Source organism: Musa acuminata, chromosome BXJ2-8 (assembly GCF_036884655.1).
Source record: "Musa acuminata AAA Group cultivar baxijiao chromosome BXJ2-8, Cavendish_Baxijiao_AAA, whole genome shotgun sequence".
Classification (NCBI taxonomy): domain Eukaryota; kingdom Viridiplantae; phylum Streptophyta; class Magnoliopsida; order Zingiberales; family Musaceae; genus Musa; species Musa acuminata.
Window position 1 is genome coordinate 4116436 of NC_088345.1, and position 23890 is coordinate 4140325.

Genomic DNA, 23890 nt, shown 5'->3' on the forward strand with positions numbered 1-23890 from the left:
TGAATAGCTAATCAGTCACTTGAAAATAAATAAATCTATTTGTATCATTAAATTTGTTCGAAAAATTTCACCAATCTTTTCTTACGGTTCGACCTAATTTAATCTGCATTAAATATTGTTTAGGAACACTTCTCGTTGACCACAATGTTTCGGTCAAAGCCGGTTTGATCAGGCCGGATCGATTTGGTTCGACCCGGTTTGAAATTACTGTTACCCCCTCGGAATCCCACAATGACTCGAGTTCAGAAGGACGTCGGACCAATAGTTGATCGAGCGGCGACCAACGCTCGAACACCCTCGGTGCATGACCGGATGTGGCAGAGGGATCAGCATAGCCGGGCGCATCCCACCACTCGCACTTTCCCATGCCTTTTGTGGGGTTTCTTCCCAGAAATAGGGCATTTGTGGGCTCACCCAAAACCGACGTCCTTTGACCTCTTTGTCTGCTTCGCCATAAAAGATCTCTTCTCCTCCGTGTCAAGGTCTTCTCTCTCTCTCTCTCTCGGGACTCCCTCGCTTGGCTCTATTCTTGCAGGCTTAGCCGAAGGACGAGCATCGATGAGATGAAATACCGGGATGCATAGGAGAGGAGGTGGTGAATCCTGAGGTATAACATCTCTCGTGTATCTTAGTTGGTTGGTGATAGGTTGGGGGGGCTTGAATCGGGGAATATGCATGCGGTGAACGCGATGGCGGTGGCGAGGGGGATGATGATGATGATGGCAGCGACAGCGGCGGGGGTTGGTGGTGGGGGTAAGGGGGAAACGGTGGCGGTGCTGCAGGAGGCGGAGGACGTTCCTTTTGGGACGGTGTGGTGGTACGTCTACGCGGGAATCTCGTGCTTGCTGGTGCTGTTCGCGGGGATCATGTCCGGGCTCACGCTAGGGCTTATGTCGCTTGGTCTGGTCGATCTCGAGATTCTCCAGCGCAGCGGGACCCCCACCGAGAAGAAGCAGGCAGGTCCGTCCGTTGTTGCTTCCCTCGTTTCTTGCATTTCTTGTACTGATTTCGTGCTCGATTGCGCCTATTTCTATCAGTGTTTTGAATTCTGATAAAGATCGTCTCTTGTTTTTGCTCGCTTCTTCTCTTCCATGAACGTGGTCTTAGTAGCGGAAAATGCTTATGATCTATTCGGTGTTCTTGGAATTTTTCCTTGCCCTAAATGGATACGTTCTTGCACGACACTTTTCTCAAAGAGTGTTTAAAGAACTTCATTCCTCAGTGGCGGGGAAAAATATCGGGGACGTCTTCGTCATCCCGACTCGTTTCGGGCCCGCGTGCACAAGATGTCTGAGGTGATCGAAGGAATGACTTGGACTCTCCTCGGGTCTAAGAGGGACTCGGCTGTGCTCTCTATGCCGACCAGCACAAAAATCGAGGTTGAGTGGGCTTTCCAACTTGATCCCTCCGACTCTCAAGTCAGAGCAATCATAATGAATAGTCACTGACCTTAATTTTTGTGATCTGAAGGGCTTTTTATAGCAGGCCGGGCTAGGACGTCACATGTTGAGCCCGAATATTTTTTCTATCATTTGTCTCCCAAAATTATACTTTGGTAACTCTCTCTGAGGGATCCAGAAGTGCATCCATGTGTTGGCTCAACATGTTGTCATCGGTGCATCTAATAATCTCTAAAGGAGACAACTGGGAGGTGGGTGCGTCGGACGATGGAGACAACATCGCCCGAACCGTTGCAGCACTGTTGAGGAGTTTACATTGGATAGTGGAGTACCTCGGTTGATCGGTTGATCCATCCTCTTCGATACGTGGAAAGTGGATGGCTCGTTCATTGGGCAGATTAGCTTGGTCGGTTCGTTTGCTTTGGACGATGGAGGTTGGATCTTGGTCGATCTAGCAAAGGGTTGCTAAAGCACCCACTTCGTTGCAGGAGAGAGAGTTTTGTTCAACTTGCTAGCAAGCCGAGGCTCCTACATCGGGTGTTTGATCTACAACAACAACAATTGCTCATCTCTTGAATCATTGCCTCCCTTGTGGGTCTTTTGACTCGTGGCCTTGTTGGTGGTATGGAGCAATGCAATGCCTACTCATGTAGTTGCCTCTGGCTTAGAGTAGAATAGTTGCCCTGTAGGTCCTCATTGATGTAGTTTTCAAGTTTACTACAGCATTTAGTCTCAAGTATACAGGTGGTGGCAGCGGGAGTGATATGGACATGGCCATGAAGGACTTGTTCGGCGCGGCTTAGGCCATCGCAGTCCTGGGCAAGAAGTCCTGTAGCAGTGTCATGTGGGCACTTATAGCGACTTTTGATCGTGGGGACCACCTTATACTCTTTATCGCACGATTATTCAGAGCTTATGAAGTCTATGTTTGTAATTTACATTACATATCAAGTATTTGTTGAAATGTCTTCTTGTGGGATCTTGAGTTAAATGCTTCCTTTAACTCGTCTTATCTTTTGTCGATTTTTAAAAGACCATAAGAGGTTTTAGGGAGGTTGACCCTTTGCGGATGGACACGCAAGGGTGCCGCACGACTTAGGCAAAACCAATTAAGTCTATGACAGATGGTGTTAAAGCGGGACAAGCACACTTAGAAACACTTGGTATGCAAACATAGGAAACTTAGCGGGGATGCATTTGAGGGCAGCCAGCACGCGCGATTGTTTGAGGGAAACAAGCGTAGAGATGTAAGGAAAGGAGTTGCTCAGAGGAGCGAGCATCAGAGATTGACATTCAAAGGAATGGTCAATCCTTCGCGCGAGAGGCACCACGAGGACTAGCAAGGTAGGAAGAACGCGTAGCACACAAAGGTTAGGATGACTAAGTTCGAGCTATGGTTCAACGTTGACAACCAAACTTGACGGTGCTCAAGGCAAGCAGGCCGCTTGATAAAGAATGAGATCGTATAAGGAGGGATGGTTGTGTAAAGCTTACAGAGGTAAGGGAAATTGCTAACTTGAAGAATTCAATATCATGCAAGGGCTTGGATGCGGATGATGGATTGTCCATGGCCATCCCAAGGCCATCAAAACTCGACGTTATTGGGCATTGAAAATTTCTCTTCGGCATGGGAAGGATACATCCGTAGAAGGCTGAAGTGCGTAGTAAATTCAGCACATTGGTAGGCCTTGAGGGGCATAGCGTGAGTCGTATTGGCGAAGAGTCACAATCTAGTAACTGGGTTCGCGGTGGCAAACAATACACAATTTATTTAGCAAAGTAGAGTAGTTCAAAGGGATGGTCTCCGAAACTTCCAGAGGGAAGGGTACAAAGAGAAAAGTTGCTCCAATGGGACAAATATCTAGGAGGGATAAGTCCTGGTTCTCTAGAGGGAGAATCATGTGCAACGACTCACATATGTTGAAGAGGGGTACCTCATGACAACAACTCCATAAAGCTTAACGGACCGAGCGAGCGGCGAGGAGTTATCGCATGATCTCGTACGAGGTAATGCGTTGGTGGATGCATTACGAGATCAAGTGGGGGAGCGACCCAAGGTAACACCAAACAAATGTGGTCTTAGTAGTGGAAAATGCTTATGATCTATTCGATGTTCTTGGATTTTTTCCTTGCCCTAAATGGATATGTTCTTGCATGATGCTTTTCTCACAAAAGAGTATATAAAGAAGTTTATTCCTCAATGACGGAGAAAAATATCGATGACGTCTTTGTCATCCCGACTCGGTTCGGGCCTGCGTGCATAAAAGGTCTGAGGTGGTTGAAGGAATGACTTGGATGCTTCTCGATGGCTGAGAGGGACTCAGATGTGTGCTCTGAGGTCGACCTACACAAAAATCGATGTTGGATGAGCTTTTTGACTCGGTCCCTCCGACACTCAAGTCAATCACCGACAAGGGTGGTGTAATATTAATGAATAGGTCACCGACCTCAATTTTTGTGGTCTAATGGGCTTTTTATAGCAGGTTTAACCTGGGCTGGGCCACCTTGTGTCGAGTCCATGTTGGAGCGAATATTGCCTCTATCATTTGTCCCCCAAACCCTAAAGGTGTAGTTCAGTAACTCTCTCGGAGGGATCTAGAAGTGCATCCATGTGTTGGCTTAACACGTTGTTATCGGTGCATTAGGTAATCTCTGAGAGTTAGCCGACGGTGGGTGTGTCGGATTATAGAGGAGGCAAAACTACCTGAATCATTGCAACACTGTTGAATAGCTTACATTGGACGGTGGAGTACCTCGGCTGATTGACCGGTCCATCCTCTTCGATACGTGGAAAGTGGATAGCTCGGTCGGTCCATCCATTTCGGACAGTAGAGGGTGGAAGGCTCGGTCGTCGGGCGGAGTAACTCGGTCGGTTCGTCCGCTTGGACAATGGAGGTTGGACCTTGGTCGATCTAGCAAAGGGTTGCCAAAGCACCTACTTCGTTGTAGGAGAGAGAGTTTTGGCCAACTTGTTAACGAGTCGAGGCTCCTACATCGGGTGTTTGATCTACAACAACAATAGCTACTCATCTCTTGAAGCACTGACTGTCTTGTGGGTCTTTTGACTCATGGCCTCTCTGGTGGTATGGAGCAATGCAATGCCTACTCACATAGCTGCCTTTGGTTTAGACTAGAGTAGTTGCCCTGTAGGTCCTCATCGATGCGGTTTTTAAGTTTACCGCGGCTTCTGGTCTCAAGTACGTAGGTGGCGACAGTGGGAGTGGCATGGACACGACATGAAGGACCCGTTCAGCGTGGTTTAGGCCATCGCAACTGTGGGCAAGAAGTGCCCACACATTGCAGCTCGACTTATCGTTGCCGTTGAAGTGCTTAGATTGTCACAGACAAAGCTGTAAACATGGAGTTTGATGTATTCTTGTGTACGTTTGTGTCTTTTGATTTTGTTCATGCTTTGCACAACATGTGTAGGGCTTGCAGTAAGCTTGGTAGCCTCATTTTGGTTAGCTTTTGTTGTTGTTTCAGTCTTATAAATGCAAGTTGTGTGCAATCGTCGCGTAGAGGCAAAATACCCAAAAACAGGCCATCCTGGCAGCCATTTTGTGTTGGCTCCGCAGAGTGGTGCGGAGTGTCAACTAGCACAACACCGAGTGACCTAGGTGGCACATGGCTGGATGGGCTTTTATGGTAGTGTCTAGGGTTGATTCATTACCTTGTAAATCAATAGTGTCATGTGGGCACTTATGAGGACTTTTGGCTACAACGGACTACCTTGGACCCTTTATCGTACGTTCGTTTAGGGCTTGCGAAGTCTATGTTTGTAATTTGCATTACTTATCAAGTGTTTGCTAAAATGTCTGCTTGTCGGATCATGAGTTAAATGCTTCCTTTAACTCGTCTTCTTTTTTGCAAGTCTTTAAGGGGCTGTAAGAAGTTTCGGGGAGGCTAACCCTTTGTGGATGGACATGCAAGGTGTCACATAACTTAGAAAAAATTAGTTAAGTCCATGACAAAATGGGGAAGGCTCACATCGAGCAAGGTCCTGAGAAGATGGGAAGCCCCAAGTTGTGGGGTTGTTTAGAACCCATGTCAAGCATGGGTCTGTTGTGGGACCCACACCTACGAACCCATGTACATCTACAACGGGGATGTTACGAAGTTCCACGTCGTCGACCTGCCCCTCTTTTGCTAGCTTGTCATCTAGGTGGGCTGTGAGAGGAGCAGAGGCGGGCTCCTGTTTTGCTAGTTGTTGAGATAGGCTATGGGAAGAGCCAAGGTGGGCTCCTTTGCTCATCGTTAAGGGACCTATGTCGGGTGATGGGTCTGATGTGGGACCACCTAGGGACCCATGTAGAAACTTGCGATCGCGGATGCTCTTGAGGAGAATGGTGTCGCCTCGCTCGTCGCAAATTTGCATTGACGGATCGCTTTGTTGGGTTAATCTGATCGGGCAGATCGCTTGATTGAGATGCACGCATCGAGTAGATTTACATGTGGGGTCGAGGGACTCATGTCGTGTTGTAGAAACTTGCGTGCGGAGTAACTTGAGGAGAATGATGTCGCTTTGCTCGTTGTAGAGGAGTGTGATGCCTAGATGAAGACCTTCGACATTGGGTGGAGTCGATTTGGTGCAAGGAGCAGGCTCCTTTTCCTCTTCCTTCTCCTTCGTTGGACGACCCCAATTTGGATGCACGTGGAGACCATGGTCAATCCACCCGCTTTGGGCGGTGGGAGCTGTCTCCACCAAACTATTGCCTTCGAGGGGAGGGTTCAATTGATCCATTCGTATTGTCGCTATGGCGGAAGGAGATGAGATGCCCGTGTCAAGCGAATGGAAGTCGGTAATCGTCGACTAGCTCTTTTCCTTCTTTACTCGTCGACGAGGGACCCACGTCAAGTGATGGGTCCGTTGTGGGATCGCCCAAGGACTCGTGTAGATCTACAGTGGGGATGCTGTGGAGTCATCTCCATTGCCGACTTACCCCTCTTTCGCTCGTGTCAAGGCGGATTGTGGGAGGAGCCAAGGCAGGCCCCTCTTTCGCTCGTCACCAAGGAACCCATGTTGGGTGACGAGTCCGCTGTGGGACAGCCCAAGGACCCACTTGTCTACGATGGGGATTCTGCGAAGTCTCTGTTGTCGACCTGCCCCTCTTCCGCTTGTGTCAAGGCGAGCTACGGGAGGAGTCAAGGCTGGCTCCTCTTTCACTCGTTGCCAAGGGACCCACGTCGAGTGATGGGTCCACTGTGGAACCACCCAAGGACCCGGGTAGATCTGTAGCAAGGATGCTAGAGAGTCATCTCCATTGTCGACTTGCCCTTCCTCTTATACGTGTGTTGAGGTGGATTATAGGAGGAGCTAAAGCATGCTCCTCTTCAACTCGTCGTTGAGGGACCCATATCGGGCAACGGGTTTGCCGTGGGATCGCCCAATGACCCACTTGTCTACAATAGGGATGTTACGAAGTCGTCTTCATCGCCGACTTGCCCCTCTTCTGCTCGTGTTGAGGTAGGCTGTGGGAGGAGCCGAGGCAGGCTCCGCTTTTGCTCATCGCCGAGGGATCGATGTCGGGGGCGATGGGTGACCTATGGTATCGCCTAAGGACACATGTAGATCTGCAGCGGGGATGCTACGAAGTTGTCTCCATCGCCGACCTACCCCTCTTTTGCTCGTGTCAAGGCAGACTGCGGGAGGAGTCGAGGCAGGCTTCTCTTCCGCTCATCGTCAAGGGACCTACGTCGGGCAACGAGTTTGTTGTGGGATCACCCAAGGATCCATTTGTCTACATTTGGGACGTTACGAAGTCGCCTTTGTCATTGACCTACCCCTCCTTTTCCCCTCATGTCGAGGCGGGTTGTGGGAGGAGTCGAGATGGACTCCTCTTCCGCTCACCGTCGAGGCACCACATCGGGTGAAGGAAGCCTCTTTCCATTGACGGGGAAGTTGTTTCGCTCTTGCAACAAGGTTGAGGGACCCACCTCTAGCAGAGGAGATCAGTTTCTATCAAATGGATGTTGGTTTCTATTGACTGGTAAGCTGCTCGATTTCCGCAGCAGGGCAAAGGGACATGTCATGGGCGGAGAAGGTTGTTTTCTGTTAAGGAGTCCTTTATTTGTCATAGTGGGGCCGAGGGACCTACCTCAAGCGAAGTTTATGCTTGAGATGTCGATATCTCTCGATCAGATCTGGTTTTTTCCTGAGATGCCTTTATTTGGTTTTTACCCGATCACATCTCTCGATCGAATCTATCTGTCACGTCATGGGCGACCAGGCCAATCTGCCACATTGGGTATATTTCTCTAGGTCGGCTGATCTATCACATTGGGTAGTTATCTCTAGGTCAGCCAATCTACCATATTAGGCATTGGCTGACCTGCTCGCGTAGCGTGTTGGTCGAGGTGGTCACCTCGAGTGATGGCCAAGGTGGGCGTCTCAAGCACTTGAAGAGGTGGTCACAATGGACATTGGTCAAGGAGGTCGCCTCGAGTGTTAGCCAAGGGAGACTCCTCAAGCGCATTTTCATACTTAACTCGAGGGGCATGTCTCGGGTGCTAGCTAAGGTCGTTTCCTCGAGCACTGGTTGAGGAGGTTGTCTCGGGCACTCGCTGAGGTGGTAATTGCCTCATGAGTGGTGCCTTGGACGATTGTTGGATGCTCACCCCGAGAGGGGTGTACTAGATGTTGTTGAGATGCTTACCTTAAGAAGGGCGCTTTGGATGCTTTTAGATGCTTTACCTCGAGAAGGGTGCATTGGGTCATTCCCACCATACTATCGTTGGAGAAAAGTGCCTCAAGCCATGTCGGTCGTGTTATCATTGTATAAGTGTACCTCTAGCCATGTCGGTAGTGCTGTCATCGTACAGGAGCGCTTCAACCATGTCGATTGTGCTTTTTTTGTAGAGGGGTGTTGTGGATTGTGTATACTGTATTGTCGTCATAGAGGAGCGCTTTGGGCCTTGTCGGTTGCATTGTTATCGTAGGGGGGCGCTTCGGACCGTGTCGGTCGTGCTGTCATCGTAATGGAGCGCTTCGGGTCATGTCGGTCATGCTGTCATCATAGAGGGGCACTTCAGATTGTGTCGATCACGTTGTCATCATAGAGGAGTGCTTCAGGTCGTGTCAGGTGAGCTATCGTTGTAAAGGAGTGCTTTGGGCCATGTCGACCGCGCTATTGTGGTAGAGGAGTGCTTCAGACCGTATTGGTTGCGCTGTTGTCGTAGAGGGATGCTTCAAGCAATGTTGGCTGCGCTTTCGTTGTAGAGGAGTTCTTCAAATCGTGTTGGTCGTGCTATCGTCGTAGAGGGGTGCTTTGGATCGTGTCGTTTGTGCTGTCGTTATAGAGGAGCATTTCAGACCATGTCAATCGTGCTATTGTGGTAGAGGAGCGCTTTGGACCATGTCAACCCGACTTGGTTTAAGCCTGCGTGCACAAGAGGTATGAGGTGGTCGGAGGAATGGCTTGGATGCTCCACGGGGGCTAAGAGGGACTTGGATGTGCACTTTAAGGCCGACCTGCATGAAGATCAAGGTCGGGTGGGCTTCCCGACCCGATCTCTTTGATGCTCAAGTCAGTTACCGACAAAGGTAGAGTAATCTTAGTTAATGGTACTGATCTCAATTTCTATAGTTTGATGGGCTTTTTATAGCAAGTTTAACCTGGGCTGGGCCACTACATGTTGAGCCTATATTGGAGCGAATATTTCCCCTATCATGGAGCATTTTCACTTATAATTATAGTTTCCGACATGTTACTATTGGATCAGTGGGTGATTCTCTTCGAATATAAGCTCAAAAGAGTCAATTGTATGATTTATTAGTCTACATCTTTTTTACATAGATATTTCGATAATTAATCTAATTGGTAAAATAAATAATTGAAAAACCACTCAATTTAGAGAAAATTCTGGAATTATTTTTTTCACTATCCTAGATCTGGTTGTTTATTGATTCTATTAGAAGTAGTTATAAACCACCTTTTTTAACCAAAGTTTGAAATTTCGTATCGTACCGGTGTATCGAGTTTTGCTCGATACGATACAGTATGTTGTACCGAGTGGTACGTCAGGGCATATCGAGCGATATGCCTATATATATATATATATATATATATAATATAATATAAAAAATTAAAATCAATATATAAAAATAATATAAAATTATTTTAAAAAAAGGCGTACACAGCCTCGGCAACGTTGCCTCCTTCTCCTCATCGCCTTGTTTATGGCATTCGGTGAAGAAGGCAACGAAGACATCGAAGGCCGCATATGTCTCCAGCCTTCGGTAAAGAACACAGCGAAGGCCGCAAATGTCTCCGGCCTTCGGCGAAGAACGCGACGAAGAAGGACGCAGAGTCACAGAAGAGGCAATGAAGGAGATCGCCTCTATCACTACTCTAGTCGTCGCCTCCCCTGACCCCCGCACCTCCATATCCTCCTCTTTACGACTCCCCTCGTTGTTACCTCCTGGATCAGGATCAAGATCGTCGAGGGAGGGCGGCGTCGGATCAGCATCGAGAAAGAGTGTGGAAACAAGTTCGAGTCGAGGTTCTCCCGATTCTCCCTCTTCTTCGAACACCCTCTCCTTCTTCCTTCTTCGATTCTTCTCCCTCAGCGTCGTCGTAGCTAGGTCGTAGCTAGGCCACTATATCGAGTAGACCACCTAGTAGCGGGTGGCTCGTATACCGGTTCATGGGCGGACCGGTACGTATCGCACGTACTGGGCGGTACGATTTGAAATCGCAAACCTTGCTTTCAACACTATCAAGGGTAACGACATTTATGGCATGCAACAAGACTTAGGCTGCTCGATAGTGATTTGCATGTGTTGACATGAAAAAGGAGTGAAGGTAGATGTTCACTAATAGGATAAACTTGCAATTCACCATTGACCCTTTCTCGTCTTGTTTTGATTTATGCATGCATTTCCCATGACCCATAAGCCTTTCTATGTTTCTCTGAATCAACTTTACAGGTCTTCAATGTCCTTGTCATGCAAATCTTTGTTATTGCATCATTAAGTTTTTAAAAATTCAACTCAATGAGTCTTCCTATGTGTAGATTATGTAATTTATCTAAAAATATGGTTTTTTGCATATATCAATTGTGGCAAAAGATCATGTAGCTAATTCCAAATAGTTGGAACTTACAGTTTTGTTGTTGTTGTTGTAGTATCATGTAATTTATCTAGAAAACCTTCCAAATCTTGGGCTAATACTGCAGAGTGCTTCGTTTTTGGTCTTTTTATTGCAATACAACCCTTTTTTATCAAATATCAAAGATGCCCTCATAAAGTGTCCCAGTTTTCCTTTTTGATCTGTTTCAAGTACTTCCTTTGATTCAGTTTAAAAGATATAGTCAGACCAAACCAATTACAATATTTTTGAATAATGTTTATTCTGTTAAGGTCTTAAACAGATCAATTCACGAAGAAATTAAATCATCAAGCATGTTTTACTGCTTGACTTTTACACTTCTATGACTTAATTTCTATTGTGTCCATGAGCTTTCCACATACTCAATTAAACTTATTAATAAAATCTATGGCACACTCATTGAATTTATATATATTGCTAGCTGAAGCAAAAACTTTTATGTTTTAGCTCACAAATTTTATGCACATTACTTTTTTTGGGCATCTCTTTGACAAACCAGTTATCCATTGATTATTGCAGCTCAAATTCTTCCTGTTGTTCAAAAGCAACACCGACTTCTTGTGACTTTACTTTTATGTAATGCTGCTGCCATGGAGGTAACACTTTTCTTAAATTATTTTTAAATAATTTATACATGTATATGTTTCTGGTCATGCACTAAAACCATATGCCATAGGATACAAACATATAGACCTACATAATCAATATAAAATATAACAGAATCATGACAACTTCCCTCCAAGTTCTGATATTTTGTTCCAAGAAGTCGTAAAAGTTCAAACAAATAAGATAGAGGAACTAGAAGCCAAGGAAACTCCTACATCAATTTTTATACATCCTTGAACAATATTTATATGATTTTGGTAGTCAGAGGCCTTTTGGGAACTTCTATTTGTGTTAGTCCTACTTAAAAATGGTGAACCAAGATTTGGTATATAAATGATAAAGTTATTAGCCAGGAATAAAACGAGGAAAACCTTTAAATGCACTTTCTCACAGAAAGAGTTGACTACATTTATGATATATCAACATATAATGAGGCTTTATCATGTAGGTAATTATGCCGTTTTTCACAGGCTTTAAATCTAATTCAGATTGCCAAACAATATGTTCTCCTGCTTATCAAGTTTGCGTAACTTCTTTTATTTGCTTCGACTGCACATGCTAATGGTGCCCAGATTCAATTGTTTCATGATGCAGGCTCTTCCTCTATACCTTGATAAAATTTTCCATCCTTTTGTTGCTGTTGTCTTGTCTGTAACATTCGTTCTGGCTTTTGGAGAGGTACTTTGGTTGATTATTGATTATTTTTTATGCTTGAAATTGCTAATCTTACACTATACATGTAGGAAAACAATGCTAATATGCTATGTTTTGTCCAGGTTATTCCTCAAGCCATATGCACAAGATATGGACTAGCTGTGGGTGCTAATTTTGTATGGCTAGTACGTATCTTGATGATCATATGCTACCCGATTGCTTATCCTATCGGCAAGGTGATTATATGTTAAAATCAATATAATGCATCATATTTTAATTTGATTTATCCATTAGATTGTCTGTATGTAATGGCATCCGAAATGTGGTTATGCTCGACTAGCATAGCCAAGACAATCTGGGTTTAGTTCCATATTGAATTCACAAGTGGGTTTTCTGCAGGCAGTTCTATGATGAAGATGTAAGGGATTTAAACAAGGGACATTATGAATAATTAAGAAGGAAAAGGAGACATGCATTACACTTTAGTGGCCTACTAGTAAATTCGTCTGAAGTATTCTAGTCTTTTAAGTATGCTTCATGCCACTTATTGGATAATTGTTGTATTTGGGTTGTTACATATTCAAGTTTGGGGATTTTGAGGAAGTCTTTGCCATGCTGACATGTTCTGGGTAAAGGGCACGGGATCATGTTGAACGATGTCTCCTTTTCCGTTTTATTGGCCGTTTCAGCAGCAATGGACCCATGCCATGCCGTGTCTGCACATTATTGGCATGGGTTATTCCAGTGGTAATTAAATCCTTGATTATAAAATCTCAGTAACTCCAACTAATCAGCTTTAGTCATGTTGATCTCATATTATTATCTTTGGCCTGAGACAGTTGTTGGGGAAAATATCATGATGCAAAAACATTGTTGCAACAAGTTTTTTCTCAACATCCTGTAGATGCTTTCGGGCAATATCTAGCCCCTTAACAAGGATGTAGACTATCAGTGAGTGTACTTATAGCTTGGAAAGACAAAGTATGGTCTTGGGCTCTTGCATGAGACTTGGGATGCGTACTGCCAAACTTGGGCTGAGCAAGCTCCTGTGCAAGTTATTAGCTTAGTATGTATGACTTGGTCTATCACGAGAGACCACAGGTTTTTCATCCTTTGGTTGTTTATCTTTTGTTGTAGTTGTCTCTGTTATCAATTTTGCATTGCTCATTATGTGCTTCATTACTAATACTCTTAGAATAGGTTATAGTTCAGTATGGATATTGCTTATGTACTTATCTTTAGAATTTGAACGACTCTAGGACTCCATGGTGTATGGTTCACCAATTATTATGATTATGAATTAAGAACAGGATTTATTACTCTACTGTGCCTAGTTGATAAATTGCTTATTGCAATATGTGTTACTATATTTTCTTTTGAATAATATTTGCAAGAAAACATTAATTATTAATTTTATTTTGCTTCAAATGTTTATTGGTTTAATTCTGTATAACTAAAGTGTGCCACTCCAGATTCTTGATTGTGCACTTGGACATAGTGAATCTGCACTTTTTAGGCGTGCTCAATTAAAGGCTCTTGTATCCATCCATAGTCAAGAGGTAAAATGACTATTATATTGTAGTACCTACTAACTTCTTATGTTAGTTATGCACATTAGTTGGACTTGTAAAAGTGCTGGAGTCTATTCGAAGTTTTCATTAGTTCTCATTGTTATCTAATATTACTAGCATTTCTTTAATAATATAGGCTGGTAAAGGTGGGGAGCTCACACATGATGAGACAACAATAATAAGTGGAGCTCTTGATTTGACTGAAAAGGTACATGTTATCAAATTCTGATGTTTGTTCTCTTTTACATTGGAGTACATGCCTTAAAGGAATACCTTCCGGTACATGTTTAAATGAGCACCTGGTTTTATATCTGTATTAACTGGTAAATGCTACATGAGAAGATGCAGGGAGATATTAAACATATTATTTAATTTAGTTCTGAACGATCAGTTACGCAAGCAAATTAAATCTAGTAACGAAGTCCTGGGAAATACATGACCAATTGAATATCAAGTTCACTGCTTTGAGCTAACTATCCTGATCCAGAAAATACTTGTGTAGGAAATTATGTGTTTGATGGGTGTTGGAAGTCATCCAATATTTTTTTTTGTTAGTTAATTGATGTATTATCAGTGTTAAAGTAGCTTCAAGAGATAACACAAAATGGTTTTAGACTACATTCATTTATGTTACTATCTAGGTTTTCCATTGTAGGTGATCTTAGTCATGCTATACTATATCAGCAAGCCATATGGTCCCAACTACTTATGGTCGTTATGTGGATCCTTACTGCCATCGAACTATACCATCGGCAATATTACTAGTCAAACTAAAGATCAATCACATCTCTTTTTGGTTCTTTCTAATAATTTTTTGTCTTCCTCTGTCTTTACTCATATTAGCATTTTTAGTTGACTCTTCTGATCTAACGGGTACATCTACGAGTCTCCTTGGATATTAATCTTAATCATGGTAAGGTTAAACAGATCTGCTGGATTTACCTTTGTGGACTTAGCACTGATGAGCCCTATTTAAGAAACTCCATCTGTTGAACTACCATCTTTCACTATTTCAGCGGTCTACTGAGCATGAGAATATCATGATCCTGAGATAGAATACAGAAGGGTTTTTATATAATCAGATGTCTTTATTCCTTGATCAATGTATATTGGCCTGGTACTTGAAATCATTTCCAGTACACCATATTCATTAGTTTTTGGATTTTGGAAAAAAAAACAGTATAAAGAGATCACAGATTCTTGGCCCATGTATTGATGTTGTATCAGAACACAATGAAATCTTCAACGTTGCATAAACTGGATCACATTCTTTTTTGCTGCTCCTATGCAAAAGGCCATGTGCATTCTTTCAGGGTAATCCTGGCATGGAAATTAAAAGGGAAGAATGGAGTATCTTTGCATCCCTTTCCATACCCCCACATTGACAGAAGTCTCATGCATTGAGCTGTCTTTTTTCTTAATACTAAACATCATGGCAGCAATAGGTCATGTTTCTTCTACATATTGAATAATTTCAAGTGTGGAAAAATTATTATGGGAGACCAAAAGGCGTTTAATTAAATAGTCAAAGGCCGTCCTTGATTTTATTTCTTATTTAAACTTTAAACAATGGTGCACTACTTTAAAGATTTTTTTGTTTGTTTAACATTCATTGTAAATCTTTTTGACTTATAAACTGGATCACTTTTGAAAAAACTTGAAAGCATTATTTGTCAATATACTGGTTAGAACATAGCTTGCATGTAAAGGCTCGGTGGTTCATCAATCACTGGAGTGTCATATCTGATTTATTGGTCACTGATTTCGTTCTTATCCTTGGGCTGTTGGGTAAGTAAAATTCTTTTAAAAGAAAATACTTAGGATTTACCCTCTCCTATACTAGATTTGAGGGCATAGGCTAGATGAAGTATACTGAATGATCTTTTAGTGATCATGTTGGCATGTTTATCTTATTTATTTTTTTGTGTGTGCACATTTATTATTTTCACCAAGATGGTAGTGGTACTTGCTCAGACGACAAGTCTCATACTGTTATATAAATACATAGATCAATATGTTAGACCCAATTATGCACTGTAAGCAGCTTCAAATTCATTGGCCACGAGTACTTAGTGTAACTTATCTGGCGTTGCATTCTGTATCAGTTGATGGTTTGTTCTTTCTTGTAGTAGTTTCTTCTGGATTGTTTATATATCCTATTTGAAATATGTGTTCACGAGTCCTTTTACAAAGACTTGTTGAATTGATTTTGAGTACAGTTTTTCACTTAATTATAATATGCAGCTCTTTAAATTATAGTGCTTTCGTAACCTGTTTAATTTTTCTTTTTGGATATCTTTGGATATAGTGTGCTTTCTGGCTTCTTGCTTGCTTAATTTAGCTAGGTGAAATGCCACAGCTTATTCTTATTCTCAAACAACTGCATCGCGCATAATTATTTGTTGTTCTTCTAGAAAATAAATCTAAGAGTATGGTTTGGATATTATTAGATTATGTTTTTATGTGCAGACAGCTGAGGCGGCTATGACTCCCATTGAATCAACATTCTCATTAGACGTCAATTCAAAATTAGACTGGTCAGGATCACCAGATGGAAATAGTCTATTGTTTGAACTCTTGCTATCTTTTTCTTATTTAGATTTTGAAAAGTTACCTTAAACTAGATGTCAGTAGTATCTAATTCAATATTCTAGCCCCTTTAGTACTTATTTATATATTAATGTTCTGGTGGCTCACCATGTTGTGTCATAAAGAAAAGTCCTTTTTTCTTATTCGACCGCTTATTGTGCGTAACGGCTTATTCTCCTTGATAACAAGATTCATATAGTCAAAAGTCATTTGACCACTATTCGAAAAGGTAGAGACATGTGAGAGGCCATTGAACCCTGCAGTAAACCACAAATGCGGTTCACAACACCATGACCCTTATGAACAAAATGGTTAGGTTGATGATACATATGGATTTTTAAGTAACAGGATATCATGTTCATAAGGGTCAAATCATTTTCTGGTTTGTGATTACACATGCAATTGCAACCCACTAAGTAACTTAGTTTGCTGTAGTACCGTTGTTGGATTTATGTTTCAAGCTAAGTTAGCAATCCCAATACATCTTAAGTCTGTCAACAAGTCAATATTTTGTCATGCAAAAACTAATAATCTCTTTTCTATGTTCAAAACTCCCAAAGGCTTATCTTTAAGGACAGTGTCAATACTTATTCTGAACAATGCTTCTAGATCACAAAAAAAATTATTCAGATAATTTCATTCTTTTCATATCCTAAATTGAATTAACAAATGTCACTATTTGATTGGACTTTTATGCAGGGAAGCAATTGGCAAGATTCTCGCTAGAGGCCACAGCCGTGTTCCTGTTTATTCAGGGAATCCGAAAAACATTATTGGCCTTCTGCTGGTGAGTTTTGGTCTTCCGTACCACCTCTAGACTCATAGTGCTTTGATTTATATATTCCTCCAACAATACTGCTGGTTGTAATAATTGCTGTTTTTTCATTTGACATTCTCTTCATGAATCCAGGTGAAAAGCCTTCTTGCTGTTCGTGCTGAGACAGAAACACCTGTTAGTGCTGTTTCTATCAGAAGAATTCCAAGGTTTTACACCTTGTACTGTTGAGCTTTGATGCCTATACAAGAAGAGTATGCTTATATCTGAAATTTTAACAGGGTTCCCGGAGATATGCCATTATATGATATACTAAATGAGTTTCAGAAAGGAAGCAGTCATATGGCAGCTGTTGTGAAAGCTAAAGGCACAAGTAAACCCCCCCCCCCTGCCGAAGGGGAGAAATTAGAAGCAGACAATAATTCTAGTGGAAAATCTGAATTGATGGCTCCTCTGTTATCTAAAGGAGCCAAATCAGATAGTGTTTTTGTTGACATCGACAAATGGCAAAATAAACAGGCCAATGGAGATAAAGCAACCTTGCAACTGAATGATGCAGCAGCAAGTGTACTTGCTCATTTAACCGAAGATCAAGATGAGGAGGTCATTGGCATTATCACCCTTGAGGATGTGTTTGAAGAACTCCTTCAAGTAAACATGACTTTTACATGCTAAAATTTAACTATTTTTTTTTAGTAGTTCCTTACAAGGTTTTGAACATCATACTAGATTTTACCGGCCCCAAGCAAGGATCAGCACCAGATCATATGACTTTGTATGCTTGTTATATGTTCTTTTATTATTTTCTCGTTGATATCAGATGGTATAGGTCAGTATAGTGGTATAAGGTCTATCTGATAAGTTGTCAATAACAGGAATGATCTGAAATCTTAAACCTTGAACCTCCTCATATATCACAAATAGACCTATAGTGTCTTTGTAACCTTCAACCGCTATTCTGCTTTAGATGTTCATTATATACCAATCCTGACAATTTAGGTACATACTCAAGTGACTTTGAAGTGATGGAGAACTTGGAGGTTATATTGCATAGTTTCTATGTCGATGCAAGCAAAATGTATGATCAAGTTATCAGCATGTCTATAGAACCATGATGTTTCATTTTAAGTCTTCAGAAAAGCAGGAGTTGATTGTAAATAATGGCATCATGATACTTCATGCAGGAGGAGATAGTGGATGAAACAGACGAGTATGTTGATGTCCACAAGAGGTATGCTTTAAATCTGTCTTGCCGGTAGTTTGTTGTTTCTGTCTATCTGGATCATGTGATATTTTACAATGGGGTGGGTATTGTTCTCCAGGATACGAGTAGCTGCTGCAGCTGCTGCTTCATCGGTTGCCCGGGCTCCATCTCTGAGGAGGACGACTGGACAGAAGGCAGCGGTGAGTCACTGCATCAGTTCTTTTGATCGAGTCCCAGGATCAATGGTTTTCATTTATCAGTGGGAGAATCATCTTAGAACCACATCACGTGCATTGTTGTCTGCGGAGTTTAACTTGCATTTATGAAGTTTCTAAATGCTAAACATGGTCGCTTTCATGATCATATTTCGATGGAATCCTATTGTTATAGCTCAAAGAATATGCTAGTGACAAACAATGCAGCTCTTTCATGGGGCACAAGGAAAATGCCCAGTATAGGTGTTTACCTTTCATTTTTCTTCCTCAGGGTGCTCAAAATCGGCAAGGACAACAAACTACTGGGATCTCAAGGAAGCCTACTGATGCTGATTTAAACACGCCTAGGCACCAGGTGAATCTTGCGGAACCTCTAATGGGAAACAAGAGATGAGGAGGAGGAGGATTGTTGCATCAGCTGCTTTAAGCATGTGAGTATTGTTCCATATGTTGTAACGATGTGGGTCATCATCTTGTCGTAATAACAGAAGCTCGATCAGTACTTACAGGAGGATTACTAGATTTTGTGATTCTCCAGATTCAATCCATCAGTACATTGTCGTTAGCATGGTTCCGATGTTTTTGTTGTTCCCATCTCGTTTTAGCATGGTTTCTAAATCATCCCCGAGAAAGCAAGAGCAGAGGCAATAGTTATTCCTCCCTCTTTAATATCAGTTCTTTTTTGTCCAATCCATCTTCCTTGATCTAAATGATTCAAGTGGATATCATGCCAGGGTTTGGAGATTGAAGCCCATGATTTCCATATAGTTACGGATCCCTAGAGAATGCTGCCATGTTGCATCTTCAATCCAGGCGAGGTGAATCGGTAAAGATGGTGATGATGTTTCTTTCTTTGGGCCGTTAGCAGCAAACATGGGTGACTTAACAGACTCTATGTCGGTTGGGCTCCGCGACAAGCATCCGGCTCGCGACCACGAGGCCGTTTTGGCGGCCCAGAAAAAGGGTGTTTGACGTCCGGATGGGCGTAAACAGCAAGCGTGTGACGTGTCAGCACCGCACGCAGGCATCGGAGCCCCACGGAACACGACAGCGAGTTCGTTTGTTGGTTTCCTTTGCTGTCTTTCGTGGCAATCTCCCATTGGACGGGACTCTCCTCCTCTATTGGTCCAGCCGTTGCTGTCGCGCTTTTTATTCTTATTATTTATTATTTTTATATCCTCCTTTTCTATAAAATCTAATAATAATGATAATTACTATAGGGTGAATTTACGAAAAAATATTTTACTTTTTAAATTTTTTCATAAAAACCTTTTTTTAAATAATAATTTTATCTTTTCATCGACTGCCCACTTTGCCCTGCCCTGCCCTGCCCAGCCCAGCCAATCGGCCACCGCCTCCATCGTCGCCATCGTCAGATCCCAACAGCTTGCGATTGACGGTGCTCGCCCGAAGTCGGTAGGAGGCGACCCCGTGCACGATGAAGGGAGGCGGCTAGCCCTCGTGCGAGGGCTACAGTGAAGAGGGCGACCCCCCGCACGATAGAGGGCGGCGGTCAGCCCTCGCGCGATGCGTAGTTGCCCCCCTCCGCCACACATGGGGCCTCCCCCTCCATTGCATCCCTCACACAAGGGTTTCAAGTGGAGGGGGGGAGGGGGCAGTCTTGCTTGGCAAAAGGGAGTGGTCCTCCATGGCAGAGGGGGGCTGCGAGCGATGATGTCTCCGTCGAAAGAATTAAGTAAAATAGTCTTTTCATATGATAGGGGGCTGTTTGGAATATTTAGGGGTGTTTTGTTGAAATTCTTTTAAAGGTAAATGTATTTTTGGGGAATTCGCCCATGATTATGACTATATATAGGTGTACCTTGTCTTAATCTTATCCTCGTCCGCAGCTCTCCCTCCTTGTCGGAAGACGAGGGGAAGAAGAAGAGATGGGCAAGCTAATGGCGTCCCCTCGCCCCTTATACCTACTTCTTGTCGTTGTATTGGCCACGGCGCTTCATCCGGCGCAGCAGGTCAACCTCTCTACCCCTCTTTTCTTTTTTCCTTTAGATCTTTGTCATCAATTAGTCATTAAATTTTACGGAGGAGAAATTTTCCTCCGATCATCATGCCGATCGCATCCAGCGACAGCCGCCACCGTGCTTCTGAATCCTCCTGGATGAATTGTATGCCAGAGGACGGGGAATCTTTGTCATAGGTTTCTTGAATCCGGACGACGTCTAGTTTCGAGGCTGAATTGGGGAAAGGACAGAACCTTTTAGCTGTGGAATGATCAAGATCATCCAGTTCTTGTCTACCCCTCTTCATCTGAATTAGGATTTCTTGAATCCAGTTCTTGTGGGTTGGAATTCTTGTTGAGGTGATATGCCCAATGTTTTGACCCCAAATAATTCTCTCTCCCTCTCTTGTGTTTATGTGTCAATTGTAAGCAAAACATACATGAAAAAGTCTCATGGGTTAGGCGTTGGTTTTGTTCATAATCACTTATTGTTGTTGTTATGGATCGTATCTTTAGCTTTGGTTCTATGTCATCAGTTACGATGACTGACAACTTTGTTTCAAGTTAATTGATTTGCACTTCACTTTGTATTATGCTTTAATGATCATAAAATTAAACATTAGCTTCTGTTTTACAGGTATTTGCAGTGGAATCAACACCTCAGCTCAGGTCCGACTCAATGATTCTTCAGGTGTTCTTCTATCTCTATGTTCCAAACAGCCGATTGTTATGGTTGGATGTATCTTCTTCTACTCCACTTCTGGTGTTATTTTGATTTCGATCATGATTACATGACAATCAAATGATCCAAACAGCCGCTTGTTATGGTTGGATGTATCTTCTTCTACACCACTTCTGGTGTTATTTTGATTTTGATTGTGATTACATGACACAGAAATCAATCGTACAAGAGATTAATGCTAACCCTAATGCTGGATGGCAAGCGGCCATGAACTCCCGTTTCGAGAATTATACAGTAAGGCCCTGAAACCTGATTTCGATCATTCAGATTTACTTTAACAGCACAGGGGGGATCTCTGAGTCTTGATGGAATGATCCTAATTGCTAAGTTTTCTTTATTACTTTTGTAGATTGGCCAGTTCAAGCATATTCTTGGAGTGAAGCCAACACCTTCCAATGAGGTTATGGATATTCCTAAAAGAACTTACCCAAAATCTTTAAAGCTCCCTAAGCAATTTGATGCAAGAACGGCCTGGCCTCAGTGTAGCACAATTGGAACAATTCTTGGTCAGCTGTTAAACTTCCATTGTTTTCTTTTTCTTCTTCTTTATGGGTGATAAAATCAGATGGAAGACTAATGTTTTTTTTACTGTGTGCCAACTATGGCAATGGGGCATATCGATCAAATTGGTCAACAGATCAGGTAAGCTTGTTCATTTTGGTCCTCTTTGATATATAACACAAGACACATCATTAAATACATAGCTTGTTCACGATGGACAGGGGCACTGTGGTTCATGTTGGGCTTTTGGTGCTGTAGAATCACTTTCTGACCGTTTCTGCATTCACTTCGGCATTGTAAGAGCCTGCTCATCATTTCATAAAGATCACCATTTTGTGCATCGAGGAGACTAATGTAACTTTGCTCCGTGTTTCTTTTTTTCTTGTCTTATAGAATATTTCTCTGTCTGTCAATGACCTTTTGTCATGCTGCGGGTTCATGTGTGGAGATGGATGCGATGGAGGGTATCCTATAAGTGCATGGCGGTACTTTGTCCAGAATGGCGTTGTCACTGATGAGGTAACCAACTACAATGCGGTCAACCTGCTTTTCTCCAAATTATCTCATTTCCTCTTTGTCTTATATAAATTTACCTTGCAATAGCAGATGCTGATACACAGTTGTCTTGTATTAGCTTTCCATTAGTCTTTGGCATGTGGAGCATCACAACACAGATATAAGTTGGCATGAGCAAGACCAACTACTGGTCTTAACTGAATACTCTTGTCCACTGTCAGAATATGGGTAGTGTCAGACTAGTTTTGGATACCAACTAAAATTAAACACTCTATGAGTATGATCTGAATTGGCGCATGACGTGGTTGTCAGATTCAGAACTTGAGCATATAAATGAAGCTACTGTATCTGCAAACATTAATGGGAATCATACACCTAATAATAAGACTTTGATTCGACAGAGTAGGACAGCGGGCCATATGTGATGTTGACAACAAGGTTTATGAAGTAGGCCATATATTCCTAAGAATAAAATCAACATTGTAGGATTATGAAGTAAGGTGGCAACAAGGTTTCTTTGAACAAGTTAATCTTGAATAGAATATGCAATATTTGTATAAGGAAACCCAGAAAACAAAAAATCTGTCTTTGTCATTGCTGAAGAATAATGAATGACAATACTGGTGCTACCTGTTCTGGAGGTTATGTACGGATCGGTTGGATTTGCCCAAACAGAACTACGAATTTTGATAGGAAAGCTCTGTATTCTGATACTTTTCTTCTTTACTTGTTTACTATAATTAAAATGGGGAGCTAATATATGTATTCTGCTGCCTTTGTGTTCATTATCAAACATTTTGATACTTTTCTTCTTTACTTGTTTACTATAATGAAAATGGGAAGCTAATATATGTTTTCAAAATGTTTGGTCTTGCAGTGTGACCCATATTTTGATGACGTCGGTTGTGCTCATCCGGGCTGTGAACCCCTATATCCAACCCCACAATGCGAAAAGAAGTGCAAAGCCAAGAACCTTCTCTGGGACCAATCAAAGCATTTTGGTGTCAATGCCTATATGGTAAACTCGGATCCAAAGGATATCATGACAGAGGTCTTCACAAATGGTCCTGCGGAAGTTGGCTTTACGGTTTATGAGGTGTGTCAGAGGCAAACTCATTTATGGATCATACAATCACTCAATTAGAGTCGTCCTAATCTTGATATTAGCATATACACTTTCTTTCAAATGCTTTCATCCTTCACGTGTACTAGATATTTCTTTTACAAGCTAGCTTAGTCAATTTGCTAACATTTTTTCCGAAATTTTCTGCTTTGCTTAGGATTTTGCTCACTACAAATCAGGAGTCTACAAACATGTGACAGGTGTTGCAATAGGCGGCCATGCTGTAAAGTTAATCGGATGGGGAACCAGCGATGAGGGCGAGGACTACTGGGTCTGTTCATAATAAATTCTTCGGTTTCCGATATTTACAAGTCATTCCAAGACGTCTGATCTTTGTGTCTACTCTTTTGTGCAGCTTCTTGCAAACCAGTGGAACAGAAGCTGGGGTGACGTACGTACAAGTGTTAAATCATTGCATATACTGCATGAAGTATATTGTTTGTTTGATGGACTTGTTCATTGTCTGGCATGTGTGCAGGATGGTTACTTCAAGATCACACGGGGTAGGAATGAATGTGGGATCGAAGAGGATGTTGTTGCTGGGATGCCCTCATCAAAGAACTTGGTCAGGTACTACGTGAACAGCGATTCAGAAGCCGATGCCAGTGCTTAATTTGAAGTGGCCCCGTATAGGACCGCCTATGTTGTTGTTATGTCAAACCCTAAAACTTGTTTGATGGCAAAATACTAAACTTGTTAGATGCTTATGTTAGTACCCCTTGTTGACTTATCTTCATCCTCATCCGCTAAAGCCAGGATAAGCTTCTGTTTTGAAAAAATATCTCAGGACATTTCGACATGGACAGTATCTTCTTAGCATCTAGCATACTTTTCTTTTTCATTTCAGATAATAATCGACCGATGGGAGTATTTAGGTTAAGAAGGATGGGGAAATAATCTATTAGATTCTAATAGATCAGATGGATC

At 42.4% G+C, this 23890-nt stretch overlaps 1 protein-coding gene and 1 pseudogene across 2 annotated transcripts; both read left to right on the forward strand.

The window, feature by feature from the left end:
• The first annotated feature begins 333 nt into the window (after window positions 1-333).
• On the forward strand, window positions 334-20772 carry LOC135618778 (DUF21 domain-containing protein At4g14240-like). 2 transcript variants are annotated; one of them, XR_010489147.1, is made up of 16 exons: window positions 334-960; window positions 11027-11103; window positions 11708-11791; window positions 11890-12003; window positions 13240-13326; window positions 13475-13546; window positions 15808-15875; window positions 16627-16714; window positions 16838-16911; window positions 16984-17353; window positions 17887-17933; window positions 18025-18106; window positions 18393-18552; window positions 18856-19890; window positions 19972-20094; window positions 20719-20772. XR_010489147.1 is itself a non-coding variant. In XM_065119995.1 (13 exons), exons 1-13 carry the CDS (start codon window positions 672-674, stop codon window positions 18513-18515), a joined length of 1575 nt encoding a protein of 524 aa, XP_064976067.1. In that variant the 5' UTR covers window positions 335-671; the 3' UTR covers window positions 18516-18686. The 2 variants fall into 2 exon arrangements, 1 of the variants encoding a protein (XP_064976067.1); XM_065119995.1 differs by lacking the exons at window positions 18856-19890; window positions 19972-20094; window positions 20719-20772 and having other exon boundaries at window positions 335-960; window positions 18393-18686.
• Window positions 20773-20967: 195 nt separating this feature from the next.
• LOC135618780 (cathepsin B-like protease 2) lies at window positions 20968-23699 on the forward strand (annotated as a pseudogene).
• Window positions 23700-23890: the final 191 nt, after the last annotated feature.

Bases quoted from the DNA above. Each gene is read 5' to 3' on its own strand.
- LOC135618778 (XM_065119995.1), top strand. From the start codon at position 672: ATGCATGCGGTGAACGCGATGGCGGTGGCGAGGGGGATGATGATGATG. The intron at 16,715-16,837 runs GTGAGTTTTGGT...TCATGAATCCAG, and splicing joins ACATTATTGGCCTTCTGCTG to GTGAAAAGCCTTCTTGCTGT. The intron at 17,934-18,024 runs GTATGCTTTAAA...ATTGTTCTCCAG, and splicing joins TATGTTGATGTCCACAAGAG to GATACGAGTAGCTGCTGCAG.